This window comes from Schistocerca serialis, chromosome 2 (genome assembly GCF_023864345.2).
Source record: "Schistocerca serialis cubense isolate TAMUIC-IGC-003099 chromosome 2, iqSchSeri2.2, whole genome shotgun sequence".
Lineage (NCBI taxonomy): Eukaryota > Metazoa > Arthropoda > Insecta > Orthoptera > Acrididae > Schistocerca > Schistocerca serialis.
This window is the reverse complement of record NC_064639.1, coordinates 1,152,962,241-1,152,987,192: the sequence shown is the minus strand read 5'-3', so window position 1 is coordinate 1,152,987,192 and position 24,952 is coordinate 1,152,962,241. Positions and strand designations below refer to the sequence as shown.

At 38.1% G+C, this 24,952-nt stretch overlaps 1 protein-coding gene across 1 annotated transcript in view; it reads left to right on the top strand.

Annotated features, from left to right (window-relative positions):
• The first annotated feature begins 3,126 nt into the window (after positions 1-3,126).
• The window catches only part of LOC126456683 (sodium-independent sulfate anion transporter-like), a 66,777-nt gene continuing 44,951 nt past the window's right edge, over positions 3,127-24,952 (top strand). Inside the window, exons 1-3 of the mRNA XM_050092425.1 lie at positions 3,127-3,312; positions 10,264-10,459; positions 14,048-14,268. Of these exons, the coding sequence (XP_049948382.1) occupies positions 3,127-3,312; positions 10,264-10,459; positions 14,048-14,268 (603 nt within the window). The remainder of the gene's footprint in view (positions 3,313-10,263; positions 10,460-14,047; positions 14,269-24,952) is intronic.

Below are 24,952 nucleotides of genomic sequence, written 5' to 3'. Positions count from 1 at the left end.
GATGTATTTTTACTGATACAGGCTATGTGAAATTTTAAAAGTTCATTGATAGCACTGTGATTAACGGCTGACATGTTAAGCATTCCACTTCACCTGAAGTTTTACGAGAAATATTGTAGCTCAGTCCACTAGTATCTGTGTAAGCTTATGAAGATTATCTTATCTAAGAAATCTTACATGCATGACAGGAGTCAAATCTCCATGATCCTCATTTTAAGAACTTGTCAGTCTCACTGTAAATCCCATATTCTTTCACTAAGTAAACTGCAGCGAAGTTTCTTAGAAAAAAACCAGAGGCATTTCCCTTTTGTTATTACTATATAAAGGTATGCATGAACATAGCCATGCAATTAGGAGTAGGCATTTTTTTTTACTGTGAATATGTCTACTACAAGCCCTGAGCACAAGGAGAAGCACAAGTTGGATGCTTCTTCAAATAAGGAATGGACAACATGTTTAATGCCCCTCTCAATATTACGTGGAATATATTAAAGAAATGATTAGGAGAAACTCTGAGACTGCTACCAGAAAACCAGCATCATATAAACCAGTTATTTCAACAGACCGGATAAAAATCCAAATTAGTTGTTCTATCGGAGAATTCCAGCAAGGCCCAAGAACTCACCTCTCTCATAAAAGGCAGTTGCCCCAACATCATGCTATGAACTGAGAGTGGGTTGAAACCCAAAGAAAGGAACTGGAAATTTTTTGACAGCACGTAGAACATATATTGGAAAGTTAGGTTACCCTATCCAGGAGAAGAGGTATTTATTAGGGCAAGCAAAAATGTTAGATCTAGCTAGCAAGCTCCAAAATTAATCCAACTGCAAACTACTAAGGACAAGATCAAACATGTCACTGGAATTAAATTTATAACCATGTATTTCTACAGGTCACCAGAATCAGACACACTCGTCATAAATTAATTCAAAGATAGCCAAAATCTGATGGCACAGAAATACCCTGAGCATTTGCTGATAGTGGGTGGTAATAACCTGCCCAGTACTGATTGGGAAAAGTATGCATACATTATCATTTTAAGTTTATAATAAATTTCCTTGAGATGTAAATACTTCTGTCCACAAATTACTACAGATTTACAAAGCATTACTCATTCAAAAGCTTGCCATTTTCTCACACAATAGCCCGTGAATCATAGATGAATGGCAACATGTAGTTTCCATATTCCTTTTTTTTGAAAAGTGTTTGATATGATGCCCCACTGTAGACTGTTAATGAAGGTATGTGCATATGGAATAATGACCCAGATATATCAGTGGCTTAAAGACTTTTTCATAATAGAATCCAGTATGTTGGCTTCGACAGCGAGCGTTCACCAGAGATAGGTGTACCATGAGGAGTGCTCCAGAGAAATGTGATAGGATCGCTATTATTTTCTACATGCATAAATGATCTGACAGTCAGGGTGAGCAACAGTCAGAGGCTGTTTGCTGATGATGCTGTGATGTATGGAAAGGTGTCATCAGTGAGTGGCTGTAGGAGTATACACGATGACTTACACAGGACTTCTAGTTGGTGTGATCAATGACAGCTTGCTCTAAAGGTATAAAAATGTAAGTTAATGCAGATGACTACGAATATTTGAATACAAAATTAGTAGTGTACTGCTTGACACAGTCATGTCAATTACATATGTAGGTGTAACATGGCAGAGTAATATGAAATGGGACAGGCATGTAGGGAAGGCATATGGTTGACTTTACATTTTAGGAGAATTTTAGGAAAGAGGAGTTCATCTATAAAGGAGACCGCATGACTCTGACCCATTCTGGAATATGCTCAAGTGCTTGGGATCCCCACCAGGTCAGACTGAAAGAAGGCTCGAAGGCAATTCAGAGGTGACCTGCTGAATTTATTACCATAGGTCGATCAATACATATTATGAAGACACTTCCTGAAAGCTAATGAGAATACCTGAAGTGATGATGATGTTCTTTTCACGAAACACTATTTAGAAGGTTTAGAGAACCAGCACTTGTGGCCAACTGCAGAATGATTCTACTGCCACCAGCTTATATTCTGTGAAAGGAGCACAAAGATAAGAGGAATTAGGCTTTGTAGGGAGGCCTTCACACAGCCGTTTTACCTTACTCTATTTGCGAATGGAACAGGAAAGGAAATGATTTGTAGTGGTGCAAGGTACCCTCTACCATGCACCATGTGGTTGCTTGTGGAGTATGTATGTACATGTAGACAGATGTAGGTATGGGCATTTTGTGTGGCAAGTTTGTTAAATGCAGAACTTTAACACACACACACACACACACTTACGTTTTTTGTGCATTTCATATTCTCACCAAGTTAGCAGTTTTTCAGCACAGTATATTTCCTGCCTACTGATAATGGTGGCACATGCATCACATAAGCCTCAGTACTTTCCAAACCAATCCTGGCGAGCTGCAAATAAGTGCCTAAAGGGCAATATTTCAAAATGGTTGTGAAATTTGCGTGCAGTACAAGTTTCTTTCTAGCCATATACCAACAACAAACTGCAATTAGGACAATGGGCTTATCCACTGGGAATAAGGAGATTAGCAATTCTGTCATTTGGCTTTGATCAATGAGAATTGTTTCACAAAATCTTAGAACTGGGAATTAGTCTTAACAAAAAAATATGTACACATAGCGTGCACATTTATATGTTTTGGTGTGTGCATTTATAAAGAAAACATTTGACAAGTGTCTCTGCATCAAGCATAATAGCCTGTTATCTGCAAGAATGTTGTTCTGTCTATGAAAGATTTGGTGCTAAGTAATTAACTGGAGTTTAATTTGGGTGTGTGATTACTTTAATCTCTTACAGAACCCTGTATTTTTATGTGAACTGCATTCTGAAAAATTTCAAAATCATAATGTTAAAATCAGTAGAATAGGAAATTAAAATGGTCCATCACTCATTTTCAGTGTAAGGTGTAGTCACTATATATTATAATGCTTCCTCTGTAAGTTTTATGTAAGAGACATATACTGGACATCGTACGGTTATAAACAGTTCCACAACTGTGCAACAGTTGCAACTTTTCGCTTAATGGCAGCAGTTACCATCATAATCATTTTGACTGTACAGTGACTTCACTCGATCCGGAAAACTCCCTACGCCACAGGATGCGCATGCGGCTGAAGAGGGCATTCTCACGGAAGACACTGCTCAAGAGGTTGCCCGTGCTGTCATGGCTACCGCGCTACTCCGTGGAGGATGCCGTGGGAGATCTGGTGGCTGGAATCACTGTTGGACTCACTGTCATCCCCCAGTCGCTCGCCTATGCCAGCATCGCAGGTCTTCCAGCCCAGGTACTGCTGCTGTCCGAGCAACACTGTTCCATCTGAATGTTTTTCTGGCTGTTCTCCTCTAGGTATACATTTCTACATCTCCCCCCATACCAATCAGCCAGTCCTCCCTCCCTCCCTCACCCTCCCCCCCCTTCCCACACCTGTGCACAATGTAAATGCTCTGATCAAAATTTGATACCTTAATGCAGTGGTCCTCAACCTCAGCTTTAGCATCTCATTGGGAGGGGAGGGGAGGTGAGGGGAGGGGAGGGGAGGGAAGGGTAGTGTGAGAGGGGTGGAGAGTGTGTGCAGGAGGGGAGGAGGGCATTTTCATTCCTCAAGAGCCTGTGAGACGGAAAAGGGGGGCACTGTTGGCATGAAAAGGAGGCTACGGGTAGCAACAGTGATGAATGTTTGTTATTTGAGCTACAAAGAGACACAATGTATGTGAATTTAATCTCCTAAATATTGTTGCAATATTATGTTACAGCTGGATCCAGTATGATTGATTAAAATAATATTTGTGTTAGAAATTAATTAAAAAATCAGATGAAAGTAACTTTAAAAATATGCATATAAATGAGATAATTATTTTACGGTCAGTTTTATAACAATAAGACATTATACACCTGCTGACATTATAATGTCAGCAGGTGTTTTGTCTTTGAGTCATTACACGCCTACAAAGTGGACGAGCTCAGATTCAGGCAAAGCTCCAACAAGGGAATTCCTTGTGTCTCAGTGTATATAGAAAACCCATGTACCCAGGCCTCAAGCCATGTGTCACAAAGAAGTTCCAAGTGAAAGATTCTGGTCCACAGAGTTCAGCTCAAATGCTGTCAGACAACAACAGGCTTTTCAAAGAATTATAACATGTGCAAATAGTGTTATGGGTCCTCAGATCAACAAACTGAGTGGGTGTGGCAGTCAAAATAAACAACACCTGAGGAAGATGATGAGAATTATAAACAAAAAGATATGCCAAGAATTGTTTATCTGCCCAGTCTCTGAAAAGATTGTTAGTCTCCTACAAAAACATGGAAACTAGGGTTTTTGCTGTTATCAACAAGAATAGAAAGTTTTCTTTGTAATGTAAAAGACAGTCCAGTTCTCCAAAAGCAGGTGTGTATCACATTCCATAAGAATGTCACATGTTTTATGCAAGTCAGACTATTAAAGCAGTTGAGGAGAGTTGCAAGGAATATCAAAGAAACTTCCATTGAGGCGAGACTCAATGGGCTGGACACACAGATGAACAATTCGAAATCCACTAGTTCTAAAAGTTTCCAGTTTCCTCCACGTAGCACTCTGAGATACAAAAATATAAAAAGCACTTTTCTGCATGCCTGTCCACATAGCTAGACTTCCAAAGAAGTTGTTTAAGTCTTCCACATAAACCCTCCTTTCATTCCACACCTCTCGAGAAGAATTACACATGGAATCACAGCTTGTTCCATGCACCACGACTGCTTCACATGTGGGATGTAAACTTGATTTTCCTGGATGAGGGGATGACTTTAAACTATGAGTCATACTGGAAAGTGCTAGTTGCTTTTTTGTATATTGTCTGAATTGTCAGCAGCTGGGAGATATTTTTCACAGTATATGCTTGACATTATCCCATTGTTGGGGTGATCTACACTGATAGGAAAATACACTCCTGGAAATTGAAATAAGAACACCGTGAATTCATTGTCCCAGGAAGGGGAAACTTTATTGACACATTCCTGGGGTCAGATACATCACATGATCACACTGACAGAACCACAGGCACATAGACACAGGCAACAGAGCATGCACAATGTCGACACTAGTACAGTGTATATCCACCTTTCGCAGCAATGCAGGCTGCTATTCTCCCATGGAGACGATCGTAGAGATGCTGGATGTAGTCCTGTGGAATGGCTTGCCATGCCATTTCCACCTGGCGCCTCAGTTGGACCAGCGTTCGTGCTGGACGTGCAGACCGCGTGAGACGACGCTTCATCCAGTCCCAAACATGCTCAATGGGGGACAGATCCGGAGATCTTGCTGGCCAGGGTAGTTGACTTACACCTTCTAGAGCACGTTGGGTGGCACGGGATACATGCGGACGTGCATTGTCCTGTTGGAACAGCAAGTTCCCTTGCCGGTCTAGGAATGGTAGAACGATGGGTTCGATGACGGTTTGGATGTACCGTGCGCTATTCAGTGTCCCCTCGACGATCACCAGTGGTGTACGGCCAGTGTAGGAGATCGCTCCCCACACCATGATGCCGGGTGTTGGCCCTGTGTGCCTCGGTCGTATGCAGTCCTGATTGTGGCGCTCACCTGCACGGCGCCAAACACGCATACGACCATCATTGGCACCAAGGCAGAAGCGACTCTCATCGCTGAAGACGACACGTCTCCATTCGTCCCTCCATTCACGCCTGTCGCGACACCACTGGAGGCGGGCTGCACGATGTTGGGGCGTGAGCGGAAGACGGCCTAACGGTGTGCGGGACCGTAGCCCAGCTTCATGGAGACGATTGCGAATGGTCCTCGCCGATACACCACGAGCAACAGTGTCCCTAATTTGCTGGGAAGTGGCGGTGCGGTCCCCTACGGCACTGCGTGGGATCCTACGGTCTTGGCGTGCATCCGTGCGTTGCTGCGGTCCGGTCCCAGGTCGACGGGCACGTGCACCTTCCGCCGACCACTGGCAACAACATCGATGTACTGTGGAGACCTCACGCCCCACGTGTTGAGCAATTCGGCGGTACGTCCACCCGCCCTCCCGCATGCCCACTATACGCCCTCGCTCAAAGTCCGTCAACTGCACATACGGTTCACGTCCACGCTGTCACGGCATGCTACCAGTGTTAAAGACTGCGATGGAGCTCCGTATGCCACGGCAAACTGGCTGACACTGACGGCGGCGGTGCACAAATGCTGCGCAGCTAGCGCCATTCGACGGCCAACACCGCGGTTCCTGGTGTGTCCGCTGTGCCGTGCGTGTGATCATTGCTTGTACAGCCCTCTCGCAGTGTCCGGAGCAAGTATGGTGGGTATGACACACCGGTGTCAATGTGTTCTTTTTTCCAATTCCAGGAGTGTAGAAGTAACAAACTTCAAAATGCCACAATCACTTCTTAAAGCATTTATTCAGACTGCCAATTTAAGCAAAACTATGTTGTCATCTTCAGATCTGTAAAGCATAGACAGCGTAAACACAAAAACTGGGTGTAAGATATCTACAAAACATTTTGAACATAATATGAATCCATAACATTCCTCATGCACTATACAAAGCATCTTGTCCATGTGTACACTAATTTGTGTCGCATAATAAACAGACAATCCAAGAACATGAATGGCATAGTATATCGGCATATCAAAGGTAAAACAACCATTATATAAAATATCATACACAATGTACCGAATATACATGCTCATGTTTGCTTAAAATATGCATACTGACTGAGACTGGGTAGTAAACATGGTAGATATTACAATTGTATAACAGATTGCTAGACTTCCTAAACAAAAATAAAAATCTTGTAAATGCACAGAATGGTTTCAGAAAAGGCAAATCTACAGAAACAGCTCTCTTTAGTTCCCTAAAACTTCTTTACAAAGTTATTGAGAACAAGGAACTGATCTGTGGGTTGTTTCTGGACCTTTCCAAAGCATTTGATCTTAGAAATCATAATCTACTGCTGTTAAAACTGTATAATTATGTCGTCTGTGGTATTTCCTACAAGTGGTTCAAAACATATTTAACTGATAGGAAACAAAGAGTACAAATTTCTCAGGATGGAAATGTGTACCATTCTGAATATAAAAAAGTTAATTATGGGATGCCCCTGGGCTCCGTATTGGGACCATTGTTATTCTTGTTTTTTATTAACGACCTACCTCAACAGTTTTCAACAGCTGATACCGTATTATTTGCTGATGATACCAGCTTCATCATAAAAGGGAAGAATGATTATGAGATGCAGCAAAAAAATTGACAAAACAGCAGAAGTGGCAGAAAAATGGTTTAAAGATAATTGTCTAGTTGTCAATGACAAGAAAACTGTATGGATGAACTTCAACCATATAAGGAACAAAAATAGGACAAATGTAAAATTCACATTATTGAATAGCCAAATTCAGCAAAAGAATCACATAAAATTTTTAGGATTATGGGTGGATGAACATCTAAGATGGGAAAAACATGTAGAAATGCTTAACAAAAAATTAAGCAAGTACTGTTACATATTAAGAGTGCTTAAAGATTGCTGCAATACCAAAACAGTGTTGAGTTATTATTACGGATACATGCGTAGTCTACTGAAGTGTGGAATAGTGTTCTGGGGAAATACCTCTTTTGCAAAGCAGTCTTTTATGCTCCAAAAGAAAGCTTTACAATTAATAAGTGATGCTGCTCACAGAGCTCCATGTAGAGGTATCTTTAAGGAATTAAAAATCATGATTTTACCATCTATATTTATATTTGAAAGCATATGCTTCATTAAAAACCATCAAGTTTCAGCTTTGAATTATCAAAGAAGGAACAGATAAGACTTTCATACCGATGTGCACAAAAATCAATATATCAGGACAGTGCTGTTTACAAACCAAAAGTTCTGTACAGTGTATTTCCAGATAGCACCAAAAAAATACATTCAAAAAAGAACTAGAAAATCTACTAATAAACAACAGCTTCTACAGCATTAATGAATACCTGGAATTTTGCTTGAATCTGTATCTACTTCATAACTCTCTAAACAAAAATTCATAATTATCAACCATACCTAGATAAAACCAAACTTCTTTCATCCATGTATGTATGTAATTATGCACCTAGCTTCTGTGCTGTATGTTACTACGCCTAGTTAACTAAAGTACTGGTATTTAATAGTTTTAGCAAAATCAACCAAGGGGTTTCACATGCTTTTCTTCTATCTGTATGTACGTAAGCAGAATAATGTTTTTGTTATAAAGATGTGTTGATACCTATGATAAGTTTTTGTACATGATGTAAATATGTAATACTTTATACTGTTCTTTACTTTGACAAGTCCAATGTCATGAATGTGATAATATGGGCACTAAATAAATAAATAAATAAATAAATAAATTAGCCACCAGATGGCACTACAGTAGTAACAAATTGACACTACAGTAGTAACAAATTGAAGCACAGAGTTTCATATAAAGCCTAGGCACAGATATAAATCCATATACATGTTTACAATGAAATTATACAGACAATTATCCAAATCATAGAATACATTTTTTTTCTAATTTTTGATATTTGAAAAGCAACTTCTTAAAATTTTTTGCTGTACAACATTTAAGCTTGTAATTCTTTATTAACCATAAAAGAAAGTGCTGCCCATCTATAATTATCATTCAATGTGTTTTAAAGAAGCAAGACATATGGTATATTCAAACTAAATACATTGATGAACGAGTCATCAAAAGAAGTCTTTATTGTTGACAACTGTTTTTGACAATTGTACCTGTCATCCTCCGCCTTCAAAAAATTTTTGTTGTAAAATGTATTCCATTGTAAATTTGTACTTCATACCATGTTGTCATTTTGGTGGATAAAATACAACATGTTATACTTAGATTTGTCAAAAATAATAGTATCTACAGTTAGAAAACATCTTGTGCAAATGGTCATGTTCACATACATATCACTCACAGAGGCATGTTATTCTTCAAAATGTATGATATACTGTAAAATTCACATTTGTACATTGATTTACATTTGCTTAACATGTTGCATACTTCGTGGATCCAACTACCCCAAAGCATATAGTCAGAGGTGGAAAGGTTTTATTTTTGACAAATGTATGTTGTTGTTGTTGTCTTCAGTCCTGAGACTGGTTTGATGCAGCTCTCCAGGCAAATACAGTAAAGCTGCACGCCCTCGGGAAAAATTATGGCCGTAGTTTCCCCTTGCTTTCAGCCGTTTGCTGCCACACGTTTGTCTGGCCTCTCAACAGATACCCCTCCGTTGTGGTTGCACCTACGGTACGGCTATCTGTATCGCTGAGGCATGCAAGCCTCCCCACCAACGGCAAGGTCTATGGTTCATGGGGGGAGGAAATGTATGTATAAAGTGCTATATTTAATCCACTATAATGACATGAAGTATGAATTCACAAATGAACTACACTTTTTAACAAAAATTTTTTGAGACAGGAAAATGGCAGTTACAACTGTCAAAATCATTTGTCAACAATAAAGACTAATTTATTCAATCTTGGCTATTGAAAATTTTTTCCAAATTAAAACATAGGCAGCTCCTTCGTAGTTCTGAATATTAGAAAATTCAGTCAAGACATCAAAGCACTGCCTCAGGTGTAGAGAACAAAACACAGTACACGAGATGATAGTTCACGTTAAAACTTCTTTTAAAAAGAAAATTGTATTACATTTATAGAAAAGCAACATAAAAACATTTTACAACTGTAATCTCCATTTCTCTATACAAAAATCTGTACTATGCAATATTAACAGTACAATACGAATTCTGTACAATAAAAGCTGCTGATTCTTGATGTCTAGGTGAATTTAATTGAATTATAGACACCACAAAGTACACATAAATAATGGAGTTATCAGTTTACAAAATACTGTGAATTCTTCTCTAGAATAAACATTCTGGTTATCTAGGAGTAATTTTCTGCTGAGAGCAAATGAAATTTTGCATACATTTCAGTTCTGGGGAATGTATCACAGTGAAACTGACTGGTGTAAACTCTTTGCTTACAATGCCATCAGCAGATTTTATTTTATGTGTGCAAATCTGAATTTATACTACACTAAAAGCAGCAGTTATAAACTGAGTCGCTTATTTTCTCTACGAGTTGAAGCCATCCATTTATGACAATTTATTCCCATTTTATAGTTATTTCTTTTTGCATTCTTATTGGCAACTGATGAAGACATTATATTCCACAACAACATGCGCTTGCAGAGCAACCATCATCTTTTCGTATGTTCCAGTATGGGCTGTATGGCTCTTTCATGGGCTGCTTCCTGTACATGTTGTTTGGCAGTTGCAAGGATGTACCCATGGGCCCTTCTGCTGTCATCTCTCTGCTGACATTCCAGTCAGTGCGTGGCATGGGTCCCGAGCATGCTGTGCTTCTTTGCTTCCTCACTGGAGCCATCCAGGTCATCATGGGGATCCTGGGACTTGGTAAGCAGATCTGCTTCATTTTTTCTTTTGATGTTTCATTGCAATGTAAATGCATGAATGAGCAGATAGACAGAAATCACAGTAATGTGTCACAAAGGTTAACATTCAAAATATTAAGAAGTATAAACATTGTAACATTTATATCTGACAGTATTCTGTACTGCGCTAACTGCATGACAATCCATGCTGATGCTATAGATTTTGCTCTATTGGACACTGTCACTTTAAGTCACACTCCAACCCTTATTGTGTGCAGACTGTGAATTTATTTATTCAGTTTAGCATAAATTACTATGCTGAGAATTATTTTTCTCTGTCTCCTGTCATTGGAAGCTTCGACCCAACTCCTACTGATCAGATGAGGAACTCTCTGATTCTATTGAGTGTGATTATTCCTGATAATCAACAAGAGGCTATTGGGCTGCATAGTAAACTGAAATTGGTGTGCACTGACAATAGATTGGATTAAAAAGTAACAATTATATTCTTCACAAGGAAACATCTTAAAAGTTACAGTGCCCATTTTTTTAATATTGTAGCTATGCACAGTGAAAGGCAGTGCTGCACCTCCCTTTCCCCCTGAAACTGGCTGCGATGACAGACTGATTTTAGTGTCACTCGAGGTCTAGGTTAGGTTGAAAGGTCGGTTGTGACTAGCAAAACCAAGGAATGTGAATGCCAAAGAAAGATTGTGGTAAAAGACTGACTTGTAATATGTTTACTTTTGTACCATATTTAAACACAGTTTCCTATGTTTAATGCACATTTCATCACAAGAACTAAAAATGCAAGATTAATTCAGAAAACATATATCAGATAATGGACAAGACTCCAATTGGTATTTGGATGCATATTACGTACATGATTATAAATAAACTATAAAAAACCTGAAGGGGTGGTGTACTACATAATTTTTATTGCTGAATGGCATAAAATAAAACATTTGTATGATTCCTCCAAATGACATATCTCCCATTAACATTAAAGTACAGTAACTTGCACTGTGGTAAGCACAATGAAAGTAGTATAAAGAAGTGTTACTGGTGAAATAATTCAAACAGGAAATGTCTAATAAATCCTCAAGACATGATGATAGAAGAACTATGAGACCAATCGTGCTTGTAACAACTAGAGTAATTGTTTATCATATTCATGCTGTAGCCGATGGATCATGTCACTTATAAGCACCAAGTATTTTGCTGTAAATTGAGGGCTAGTATTCTTCGTGAAACTGCACCTGTTATGGCTCAAGATGCATACTCGCATGGTACTGTTTGTAGTTTCATGTTGCGTAATAGTGGCCAACCTTACAATGGTCAAAGCTGGTGGTCATTGAAGCTAAAGTTCCTTGTTATTAATCCGATTGTTACTTCACATTTTACAGCTACACATACTATGTCTTTCATACTGCTGAACAGTGTGTAGAACAGACATGCTACACTGGCTCATTTAACACCTTGCAAGTTTTGGAAAAATATCATACCTGTCTTTGGGAAAATAGCAACTCACCTATAATATCTGCAAGAAACATAACCCTCCCAGTGAGAAGGAAAGGTACTGAAAACACAGCTTCCTTATGTGCCAACCATGCAAATAGATCTGTCCATTTAGCAGACAAGGTTTTGAAAATTTGAACCATGGCTCACACACAGTTAATACCATTTGCAATAAATTTGCTGCTCTTGATCTATATGTGGTGCACCAAGGGAAAAATGACCTGAAAAAGCCTAGTTCCTAAGTGTTTTAATTGTCTCCTTCCCCATTCTTTCCTCAAAGTGTAACATTCGCACTCAAAGGTGAAGTCTAAAGAGTTTCCAAATCCTTAATGATATTAATATTCAACTACATAACAATGTTTCTCAGGTAAAATTATTCCTAATCTGTGTTACATTAGTCAGTGACCTTCATCTTAAACATGCTGCATTACACATTTTCTTCTGTGACAAATTGAACTGGAACAGTGATATGGAAATTTCATCAAAATTCTCCGGCAAACATCATTTTAAATTGTCCAAAAGTGCATTATTTCACTACACTGGATTGAAAATTTGTGACAGGCATTCCTGCAATGTTTCCTGCTTGAGGTCCTGCTAAAAACATAGGAAACATGGTATGAGGTGTAAGAACACATCTGGTTGTTTGTCTCTATAGAAATGAGGGATGTCTGAGAGATAGACTGAAATTTTAATGGATCCCTGGAGGCTTGTAACATTCAGTTTACCAGTTTTTGTCAACTACATGTACCAAAGTCGTCCCTGCTTCTTCAAATGTGAGACCATAACATTCACCAGTCCTAGAGGAAAGCTTCCTTGGCAACAGAGATAAAACTATGTGCATCTCTTACAAAAAGCATCACAATGTAAGTATGAGAAAATTTTAGACCTCATTTGATGTGGAAAATGCCTTCTAAATGGACACACAGGAGAGCTATTAGTAAAATTTTAAATATTTTTTGTTTAGTGATCTCTCATCGAAGGAACTTCTGAATCAGTCATTGTGTTCAGCAGAGAATGATTAAAAGTGAGACATTTGAAACAGAACTGAGGCATATTTAACCCCTGAAACATGCTACACTTTGTAAATGGTTTCTCTTGGCATGCTAGACAAAAAAATTCACACTGAACGTCAAACATCTGCATTCACAACCTGTAACAGACCCTTATAATTTGGATTTTTTTCAAAAGAAACCACATTTGTATTTGTCTATTATATCTTCACCATTGGCCATTCTAATGATGGAACCTTTTCTCAGAACTACTTCACTATATGACTATAAAGAATTTGTGTAACATCCATCCACTTCATGTGATGTGGGCTACTTTTTCAGTTTTTATCATATTTTCGCTTTACTTTAGCTTCAGTTTTATGATGGAGTGCAATTTCATGTTTTGGACTTTTTCTCATGTATATGTATGTCTGGAAATGTGTGTGGAAAACATGCATGAAACACATGAGCTACCAAAAAATACTCTGTATTTCTCCAAAGCTCTGTATGTTCCACCTCATTCATCTAGTAGGAGTGTGTATGTTAACACAAAAACAAAACAAATACCTCAGGTAAAATTTCATTATTGGGACTTAATGTCAGATACAAACATGTCCTTGTTGTTGTTTCTTCTAGATTGAACAGTTGGGAATTTGAAAAGTGTGTAGTCACAAAACCAGCACAATTTTTAGAAAATATGGAGGCGACACTACCACTAACATACTTCTCTGTGCCTGTACCCTATCATAGATCAATTTGACTATAGACTTCAATAACAAAATGATTCCAGCCATCTGGAAAGATTATGAACTCATAATAAATTCACCCTTTGCAAAGAAAAGTGTCTAATAAGTGTGAATAAAGAAAGCTTTTCAGAATTAGATGGCTGAACAACAAAATAATATCCCATTGAACAGTGCTATACAGAATTACATTTTTATCTTCTCATAGGCAGCTGAGATGTAAGGTTTACAAAGATATTGTGCTATAACAATATAACATAAATAATATAGTAAAATATGTAACATTCACCCATCCTTAATATGAAAACAGAATTCTGGATCAGCAGTGGATTAAAACATTCTTTCATTTTATTTTTGTAGGTTTCCTGATTGACTTCATATCTGGTCCAGTGTCATCAGGTTTTACATCAGCAGCTGCTCTCATGATTGTAACTTCTCAGATGAAGGATTTGTTGGGAATCACAGCAGAAGGCAATACTTTCATCGAAGTATGGGGAAGTCTTTTCCAGAACATGCATAACACAAAACTCTATGATAGTATTTTGGGTGCTGTCTGCATTGTTGTGCTGTTATTGATGAGGGTGAGTTGTTACCTTGTGATTAAGTAACAGGAATTGTAGTGTGATTCTGCTGTTGGAAAACCTCAGACTATTATTTTAACTTATTCGGTGTTGGTTCTCTATGAAATGCAATTTTTTGCCTTGTTTCACAGAACTTCATTATTTTTGTATGACTTTGGTTTTGGGTTGTAGGCCATTTACCAGAATCAGTTGTGTACTGGAAAGCCCCCCAGATTAGCCGAGGGCACTGATGCGCTTCTTCCTGGACTTGGGTAGGTGCGCTGGCCCTGGATCGAATCCAACTGGCGGATTAATGATGAGGGTCATTGTACCAGCCAGCCTGGATGTGGTTTAGGTGAATACTGGGCTGGTCCCCATGTCCCGCCTCAGTTACACAACTCGCAGACATTTGAAAAAATGTTCGCACTATTTCATGGCTTACCCTAGGCGCAGACAGCTGAGGTACACTAATTCCATCCCGGGGGGTACAGGGTGGCGACAGGAAAGGCACTTGGCCACCTCTGACTCTAACATCACTAAATCCATAGTAATTAGGCCGACCCCGCGTTGAAGTGGAACAAAGGCCCAAAGAAAATGATGAATGAGTTGTGTACTGGAAAATGGACTTCCCAACTAAAACTTAGGTAGTAAAAAAATAATGAAGTTTTAAATACAAACATTTATACTATAGCCCAAATGTGTCTCACCACTGGAAAAATGCTAAGAAATGAGTGAAAAAATAATTCTCTATGTCATGTGAAAGCAATTTTCCTATAATTTGAATACAAAAATAAGTAAGAAGTAAATTTATTTCATATTTATATTAGATAATTTGGTATAATAGCTAAAATCAGAATTGTCAGCTGCGACAGGCAGAAGACATGCTTCGTTGGTGCTGCACATTCTGGTGATTTTGACCGAGACAAATTCACACTGCAATGTTGTTCTTTGGCACACAAGTATAGAAGTGTGCACAGAATCAGCTAAGTAAAAAATCTGTGCAATATGCACGTTTATTTACATATAAAAGCCAACTACAGAATTTTTCTTTGTGTGAGACCGTGTGTTAGGCTGCAGTCAGTGAATTCCATTGCTGACTGACATCAGCTAAAGATGGCCAATCTTCTCAAATCAGTATGCCATTACATGTGTGGTCACACAATAGACAATCTTATCTCCCGAACGAATAGGCTTTGGATGACAATTTGTGTAATTCAAATCAGTTTGTTTTCTTCTGTCAAATTGACCAACATTCTTGCACACAAAATATGGAACATGAGAAACTGACGAGTTTAGTCCAAGAAAGAGTGAGTTTATGCCATCCTGAGGATGAAAATATCATAATCAGGTTATAGTTCATAATCTGTGGACTGAAACAGTAGATTTATTTAAAATCTCAAATATGCAAAATCTTTATTGGAAATTTTAGGCATAGTTTATAAGCTCAAAAATAATTTGTTCAAGTAAAAAGGGTGGCATATCGTTGGAAAATTGTCATTACTGCTTACTGGGTTTTATGCTAGTAGGGTAGTGATTCTGTTAATATGAAGTGGTTTGCAAATGTGGTGTACAGTACGTATTTCGAATTTTAAGCACATTAGTTTTACACAATATCTTATCCTACAGTTTGTGCTTGTCTTTCACTTGTGTGCTTAATGGCAGTCATTGAAGGTTAATTGATGGACTTCTGCACACCTTAAATAAATACAGTGAAACAGAGTGTTTATAAGTTACTTTTCAAGGTCACCATGAATTGTCTTGAGTGTGTAACAGAAAGTTTCTCCCTTCATCTCATATATTCATAAAACTTGTCTTTTTATTCTGAGGGCTAAGGACAGAGTGTATAATACTAGCGGCATTCTTTATGAGTCAGGAAAGATCATTCACATGCATTCAGTGTCTCTTTAATACAGAAGCCACTATGCAGCACTAGTATAGTGCAGAGGTGCTGTAGTGTCAACCCCACCCTAATAGGTTAAAATCTAATCTACTTCATACATAGAACAGATTCTGATCTAATCTAACCTGACCTCCTTGACCCTGCCAAAAACTGATGAAGGAGATTGGACACACTTTGACCACTCAGTTGGCCAATGTTATTGGCCAACCTCTGGGGACAGTGTCTGACAGCCATTGTTGGTGCCACTGTGAAAGCAGACTAAAAGATTCATGCAGCCGATTTGAAGTTCTAGATTCGTATATTTGACTGTTCGTGTTGCTTCTGCATAAGCTTTCATCAATTACATCAGTGCCCATTTGTATTGTGATATATTGTCAAATTTCCAGCATTCGTGAGTGCTGCGATAAACCCACACTGCTATTGTCAATTACAGGCTTAAACTTAATTGTGCTCCTTTAAAATTTTTGAGTAGAGTAGACCTACTCTCGTTCCAAAAATCATTCTCTAATTTCATTGTACAATTACATTAGAAATAGATTATTTCCAAGAATTTTTGGACTCTTAAAGAGCTATATTTTCGTAAGTTACTGGCATTAACAATTTTGGGGACATAATTTATTTTGTAGCAAATCAGTGTTTGTGGTTCACAGTCCTTCAGAATAAATCATCCCTGAAATTCATTGAATGCCAATGCAAATAAACGTGCATTTTCAAGAATTTTTGGAAGCCACCATTGTCCTTTGCATAATCTACAAGCAATTTATAATAAATTGACATTTCTGATTTAGTTACTGTAGCAGATATTTTGTGTTACATCTAGTTTTCCCCTAAGGAGGAGTAACCCTGCATATTATCTGCATTTATCGTAAATTAACTCTGGTTTTGAGTTTGCTAACAACTATAACAACCTCAAAACATTTTAGGAAACCAATTGTTTTTACCACAGGTTTTTGTGTTGCCTTAATAGAAATCTCGTTATGTATATTTGCTTCAATTCTTACAGGAAATTAGCAACTTTTTAGCTCAACAGATTAAAAGATAATCAGCAGGATTAATTTAAAGGTATTTGTTCACTGTCTTGCAATACACTGCACCAGCCAAAATGCAGCCCCACTGTAAATGCTGTTCACGAACATGGGATGAATTGGTTGATCTTTGTAACCAGCTGGATATTGCCCTGCCTACTATCAAACAATTGGCAGTTGCTGTGAACCAGTGTGTTGGAAGAGCTCCCGAGAGTCACATACGTGTGATACTGGTACCAGAGGTACCTCATGTACTATCCTCTCCTGTGGATCCTCTCTCCTCTGCAGGAAGTACAGGATCTGTCATTACTCATCCACCTGATTGTGAGTGGCATGTCTAATGGTAGATCTAGTCATCCTGAACAGGATGGGCAGGGACCAAGGAGGAATTTAAGTGATGTACCAGTCCCTCTAACCAACTAGTTTGACGTGCTGTCTCTCACTGAAACTGAGCCAGTTGGACTGACTTTACCTGTTTTGTCCAGTGTCAAGAGGAGGTAAACACAACAGAATAGGGGGCTATCAATTGCAGGTAGTTCAACTGTACTGTGAATGTTGGTACCCCTTGTGGAAATGGCGGCAAGGGACAGGAAAGGACATGAGGTGCACTCAGTGTGTATGCATGGGGGCATTATTCAACATACAAGCAGCCATTGAGGGAACAGGGTACAACCAACTGCAGATTGTGGCACACATTGCAACGAATGATGCCTGTCATCTGCGCTCTGAGGTCATACTTGGGTCATTCCAGCTACTGGCAGAGAAGGTTGAGAACACCAGCCTTGCGCATGGAGATTCAATGAAGCTCACAATTTTCAGCATTGTATCCAGAAGTGGTCATGGCCCTTTGTTTCTGAGTCAAGAGGAAGGACTGAACCAGAGACTTTGAAAATTCTGTGGCAAGCTAAGCTGTGACTCCCTGGATTTGCACCATAGACTTGAGAATTGTAGGGTCCCCCTAAGCAGGTCAGATGTGTGCAACACATCAGTGCCTGCTATTCAGTTAGCTAACTGTGTGTGGGGTGCACACAAGGTTTTTTTTTAGATTATGTGACTCTCCATCAAATCCAGGTAAATGTAGCTACCGGAAGCCCAGAATGAAAGAAATACCTCTCACAGGCAAGATTATTAAAATCTTAATGGTAAACTGACAAAGTATTCATAAAGTGCCAGAGTTTGATGTGCTCATGAAATTCATTGGAGCTCCCATAATGGTACTTACAGGAAGCTGGTTGAAACATAAAATTGATAGTAGTGAGATTTTTGGAGAAAATTTAAGTATATATTGAAAGGATAGGCAAATGGGAAATGGAGATGGTGTACTAGTCGCAGTAGACAAAAAGCTGCAAGTGAGATTTTTTGGGCAAGACTTAGTACCAGAGGTATGCATAAAATGATAATTGGATCCTTCTATTGGCCACCAGACTCATCTCCTGATATAACTGAAAAGTTACTTGTGTGTAAGTTCCCCAATTATACTGTAATCATCGGTGGAGATTTTAATCATCCAAAAATGAACTGGGAAATTATAGCTTTGTAAGTGGCGGGAATGATAAGACATCCTGTGAAAAGTTACTAAATACCTTCTCTGAAGACTGCTGAGGATAGATACTTAGGAAACCCACTCCTGATGGAAATATAGTGGATCTAATGGCAACAAATAGACCTGACCTCTTTGAGGATGCCCACATTGAAACTGATATCAGTGACCAAGACACAGTTGTGGCAATAATGATAACCAAAGTACAAAGGACAACTAAAACAAGCAGAAGTTCAATAAAGCAGATAAAAAATCAGTAGTGTCATATCTCAATGAGGAACTTGAAACTTTCAGCACGACACAGGAGCATGTAGAGGAACTATGGTTCAAGTTTAAGAGAATAATTGAACATGCATTGGATAGATATGTATCCAGTGGAATGGGCCATAATGGAAGGGAACATCCAAGATTTACAGTCACTGTAAATAAACTTCTAAAGAAACAGAGATTACTGCATAATATGTGTAAAACAAAAGGCTATAGATAAAGAAATACTGAATGAAACACAATAAGCTGTCAAGAGAGCAATGTGTGATGCTTTCAATGACTACCATAGCAGAATTTTGTCAAATGATCTTCCACAGCACTCAAAGAAATCCTGGTAAAGGATGGCGCCGATAGGAAAGTGTAGTGACGCTTCTCTCTCGTTAAAAAGGCAAAAAATGAACAGTTCTTCGTGTAGAGAATGTAAAAAGCGTGTGATGAAGGGTATTCTGTGTATCAAATGCAACTTCTGGTTACACGAAAAGTGCGCGAAAGTAAATCTAAAGTTCGTCAGCGATGATTTTCCGTGGACATGTCACGGTTGTTTACGTGACGAAACGGCCGATCTTGTAAGTGCAGTTGATACAAAAAACGAAATTATAAAGTTACTACGAAGTGACATTGAGGCATTAAAAACCGAACTTTCAAACATCAAGAAAGAAAACGATACATTAATACAAGAAAAGAAGTCCTGTGTGTGTAAAAGTCATCAAACGGAAAAGCAAGAAGATCGCGAAAATACGAATAACCGATCGTACTTTAAAAACAACATTTCAAGTGTTCCCGTGGATGTCTCGGTAAACTCAGTAAGCCAAAAACCGGAAGATAAATATAAATGGAAGGTGGTGACATACAGCAAAAGGAAAAACAAGGCGACAGATACGCAACAAAAGGAAAATGACTTTTTAATTATTGGCGATTCGCTGCTGAAGAATATCGCTGTCCCCAATTGCAAGATCGACGTACGACCTGGTATTAGAACGCATCAACTCGGTAAACATTTTAAAAATATGGTAAATGCAAGACAAGATACTACAGAACCTGATTCTGAAGCAAGACATAACTATAATGGGGTGTTTATACATGTTGGGACGAATTCGTTAAGGAGCAGCAGTGAGGAAGAAATGGCAAGCGAAACAAGAAACATGATTCGTACTGCAAGAAATATGTATGCAGGATCTCGTCTGATACTTAGCGGAATCATAAACAGAAGGTCGGTGAGTGAAAAATATATCGCCAAAATAAACTGTGCGCTTAAAGAACAATGTGATCGTCTTGGGGCAATTTTTATAGACCCAAACAAATTCCTATGTAAAAACTCACTAGCGAAGGATGGCTTGCATTTAAATAGACTGGGGTCTGTAACGTTCAGCAGAATGTTTGCAGATGTCTGCAAAATCATTAGATGCAAGGGAAACTAATATGGCCTGAAGGGGATGAAAAATCATACACTCCAGCTGGAAAAGAAAAATATAAGCACCATACAAAAAAAGACGATACTAAAGAATTTGTCCCAGAATACAGCTCACAACATGTAAACCAACAAAAGAAAAATTACATAAAAGTACTTCATCAAAATATTCAATACTTTGGTAACAAAAAATTAGAAGCAGAAGTACTCCTGAGTGAAGTAAGACCAGACATATTATGCATAAGTGAACATGGACTAACTGAAAGTAAAATACATAATGTGGCAGTAAAGGACTACAAACTAGCTAGTTACTTCTGCAGATCTAAATATAAGGGTGGTGGCGTTTGTATATATATTAAAACAGGTACTCTATCAAAGAATGTAAACAGTGAAGGTGCTACATTTCCCATAGCTAGAGAAAAAGACTTTGAAGTTACTGGTATAGTGGCAGAGGATTTTAGAGTGTTTTGTGTGTACAGGTCACCATGTGGCAATATTAGCATCTTTCTAAAAAAAGTTGCTAGCTTATTGAGAATGAATATGAAGAGAAATCTTATTATATGTGGAGACTTCAACATTGACATGGGAAAAGACACAAAAATAAGACAGGATTTTGAAGAATTGTTAATACAGCATAACATGAAAGTGACAATAACTGCACCAACAAGAGTGACTTCACAAAGTGAGACAATTATTGACAACATAATTACTAATATGTGTAACTATGAGTCACAAGTAGTTCAGACAGAAATATCTGATCATCATGGACAACTAATCAGCTTTTGCAGAAGTAATGACACAGTATCAGAAACAAAACAAACAACCAAAGAAATTAGGATCATCAGTGAACAAAATATCAACATCTTTAGAACAATGTTAAGTAAGGAAACCTGGAATGAAACCCTACAGGCCCAGAGTGTAAATGAAAAATATGATGCATTTATTTCAACAATTAAGTACCATTTTAATGTAGCATTTCCCAAAGTAAAGAGACAAGAAAGGCATCAAGATCAAACACAATGGATTACGAGTGAAATACTAGAACAGCGAAGGAAGCTTCAGGATATGAGACGGATGGGCGAGGCTGAAAACTATAAAATGTTAAAAAAGAAGTATAGAAAAACAATAAGAGAAGCGAAAGCAAGAGCAATTGACACCACTATAGCGAACTCAAAAAACAAGGCAAAGGCAGCTTGGAATGCAATCAATGCTGAAAGAAAGGAAAAAGATGGGTCAAACAAAGAAGAAGGTATTAGGTCAATTAAAGTAGACAACACAGTGGTCACAGATGGTATGGAAATAGCAAACATACTGAATAATAACTATATCAGTGTAGTAGAAAACCTAAAATTGGAAAGAAATAGTCAAAAACAGAAGGGTATTAAGGTACCAAAAAGATCATGCAGTACTATGTTCTTAAGACCAGTCACGGAAGATGAATTGCGGAAAACTATACAGAAACTGAAGTCCAAGAAATCAGCTGGTGATGATGAAATATCAAATCATGTAATAAAGCTGGTATGTGAGGAGATAATAACACCACTGCTGAACATAGCAAACTGTTCTTTCAGAGATGCAATTTTTCCAGAAAAACTGAAGATAACGAAGGTAGTGCCAGTGTACAAGAAAGGGTGTAAGGGTGATCCCAACAACTACAGACCAGTTTCACTGATATCAGGTTTCTCAAAAATCCTAGAAATGCTTATGTATACCAGATTAGTTAACTATTTGGACAAACATAACATTCTCATGACCTCACAACATGGTTTCACAAAGGGTAAATCTACAGAATCAGCAATTGTCAGTCTAACAGAATACATTTTACAGTCCTTAGATGAGAAAAAGGTTGTCTCTGCAATGTTTCTGGATCTTTCAAAGGCATTTGACACCATTGACCATGAAATGTTGATACAAAAATTAAGCAACTATGGCATTCGGGGGCAACCAGGTGAATGGATAAAATCATACTTGTGCAACCGCAAGCAGTATGTATCATTAGGAAACTCGTACCAATCAGAAACCAAATCCATCAAATATGGAGTGCCGCAGGGTTCGGTAATGGGGCCATTGTTATTTAATGTATTTGTTAATGATATAGGTGTTGAGGAGGAAGAAAAGAAAATATTGTATGCTGATGACATGACAATACTAAATAGTGACCAAAATATGGAACAGCTTGAGAGAAGAGCATACATATCTGCAAATGTAACAGCTCAATGGCTGTTGGAAAATGAACTGGTTATAAATCTAAAAAAGACTATGTATGCAGTGTTTAAAAACAAGGAAAAGGCTGTAGACATGGATTTAGAGGTTGACGGAACAAGGCTGGAAGAAGTAGAATCTGCTAGATTCTTAGGTATTCTTGTGGATAATGAACTGAAATGGAAAAAACATATTAATAATGTCTGTAAGAAACTGAGCTCTGTCATATTCTTAATGATGCAGCTATCACAGTATTCAGACAAGAACCTTCTGTGTACAGTGTATCATGGACTTTTCGAACCATACTTACAGTATGGAGTGACGGTGTGGGGAAACTCAAACAAACAAGAGACAAAAAGAGTGTTCACATTACAAAAAAAAGCAATTAGGATCATTTTAAGAAGAAAGACCTCTGAAACATGCAGAAACTGTTTCAAGAATTTAGGTATCTTAACTTTTTCATCATTATATATATACAAAACAATAATGTACATCACAAAAGGTAGTGAGGACTGGATTACAAATGCTAGTGTACACACCCACAATACAAGAAAGAAGAATGAAGTACGGAGCATACCCCACCGGCTGGCAATGCTAGAAAAAGGACCCCAGTACTCTGGTATCAGACTACTAAGAAGTCTGCCCAAAACCCTGCAAGATAGTGTACTTCACAACGAATTTACAAAGAATCTTAAAGACTATCTCATTGAAAAAGAGTTTTACAGTGTTGCAGAATACTTATGCCATTAAATTTGTATATAGTGTTACTCATTATCAGTGATGTAAAAATGTAAGCTAAAGGTGTAGAAAAATAATTGATAAACAATTTTAATACTTTGACATGTCCTATATTACACGTACATTTACTGTACACGATGTAATCTTACAGGATCAAATAAAATTCAATTCAATTCAATTCAATTAGTGGCACCAAAGTTAGTATCCATTCCCTAGTGAGTGAAACAGAAACTGAAATTGAGGCTAGCAAAGCAAAAGCTGAAATGCTTAACTCTGTTTTCAAATGTTCCTTTACAAAGTAAATCCCAGGAGAATTTCCCAAATTTAATACTTGTACCACTGAAAAGAAGAGTGCAAAAAGTATTAGTGTTAGTGGTGTCGAGAAACAGCTTAAATCACTAAAATTGAACAACGCTCCAGGGTCCGGTGGAATCCCTATCAGATTCTATACTGTATTTGCAGCTGAATTAGCCCCTCTCCTATCTATAATCTATGGTAGATACTCTGAACAAAAAATCATGCCCAGTCCTTGGAGGAAAGCACAGATCACACTAGTCTACAAGACAGATAGCAAAAGTGATCCACAAAACTACCGTCCGATATCCTTGACATCAATTTCTTACGGAATCTTAGGACATACACTGAGCTCAAACATAATGAGGTATCATGAACAGAATTACCTTCTCAATGCCAACCAGCATGGTTTTCGAAAACATAGATCATGTGAAACCCGACTTGCACTTTTCTCACATGACATACTGAAAGCTTTGGATCAATGCAATTAGGTTGATGCAGTATTTCTTGATTTCTGAAAAAGCATTTGACTCAGAATCACACCTATGCTTATTGTGAAAAGTATCATCATATGGGGTATTACGTGAAACATGTGAGTGGATTGAGGACTTCTTGGTGGGGAGGACACACTGTATTATGATGGATGGAGAGTCATTGTCAGCTGTAGAAATAACTTGGGTGTGCACCAGGGAAGTGTTTGGGACCCTAGCTGTTCATGTTTTGTATTAGTGACCATGCAAACAATATTAATAGTAACATCAGGCATTTTGCAGGTGATGGAGTTACCTACAATGAAGTACTATCTGAAAGAAGCTGCATAAATATTCAGTCAGATCTTAATAAGATTTCAAAGTGGTGCAAAGATTGAAAACTTGCTCTCAATGTTCAGAAATGTGCACTTCACAAAATGAAAAAACATAGTATCCAATGACTGTAACATCAATAAGTGATTGTTGAAACCAACCAACTCATACAAGTACGTGGGTGTAACACCTTTTTAGGATATGAAATGGAACGATCACACAGACTCAGTCATGGGTAAAGCAGGTGGTAGACTTCAGTTTATTGGTAGAATAGTGGGGAAATGCAATCAGTCTACAATGGAGCTTGCTTACAAATCACTCATGCAACTGGTTCTAGAAAACTGCTCAAGCACAGGACCAGTACCAAATAGGACTAAAAGGGGATATTGAATGAATACAGAGAAGGGCAGCACAAAAGGTCACAGGTTTGTTTAATACATGGGAGAGTATCATACTGATACTGAAGGAACTGAACTGGCAGACTCTTGAAGACAGATGTCAACTGTCTTGAGAAAGTCTGTTAACATA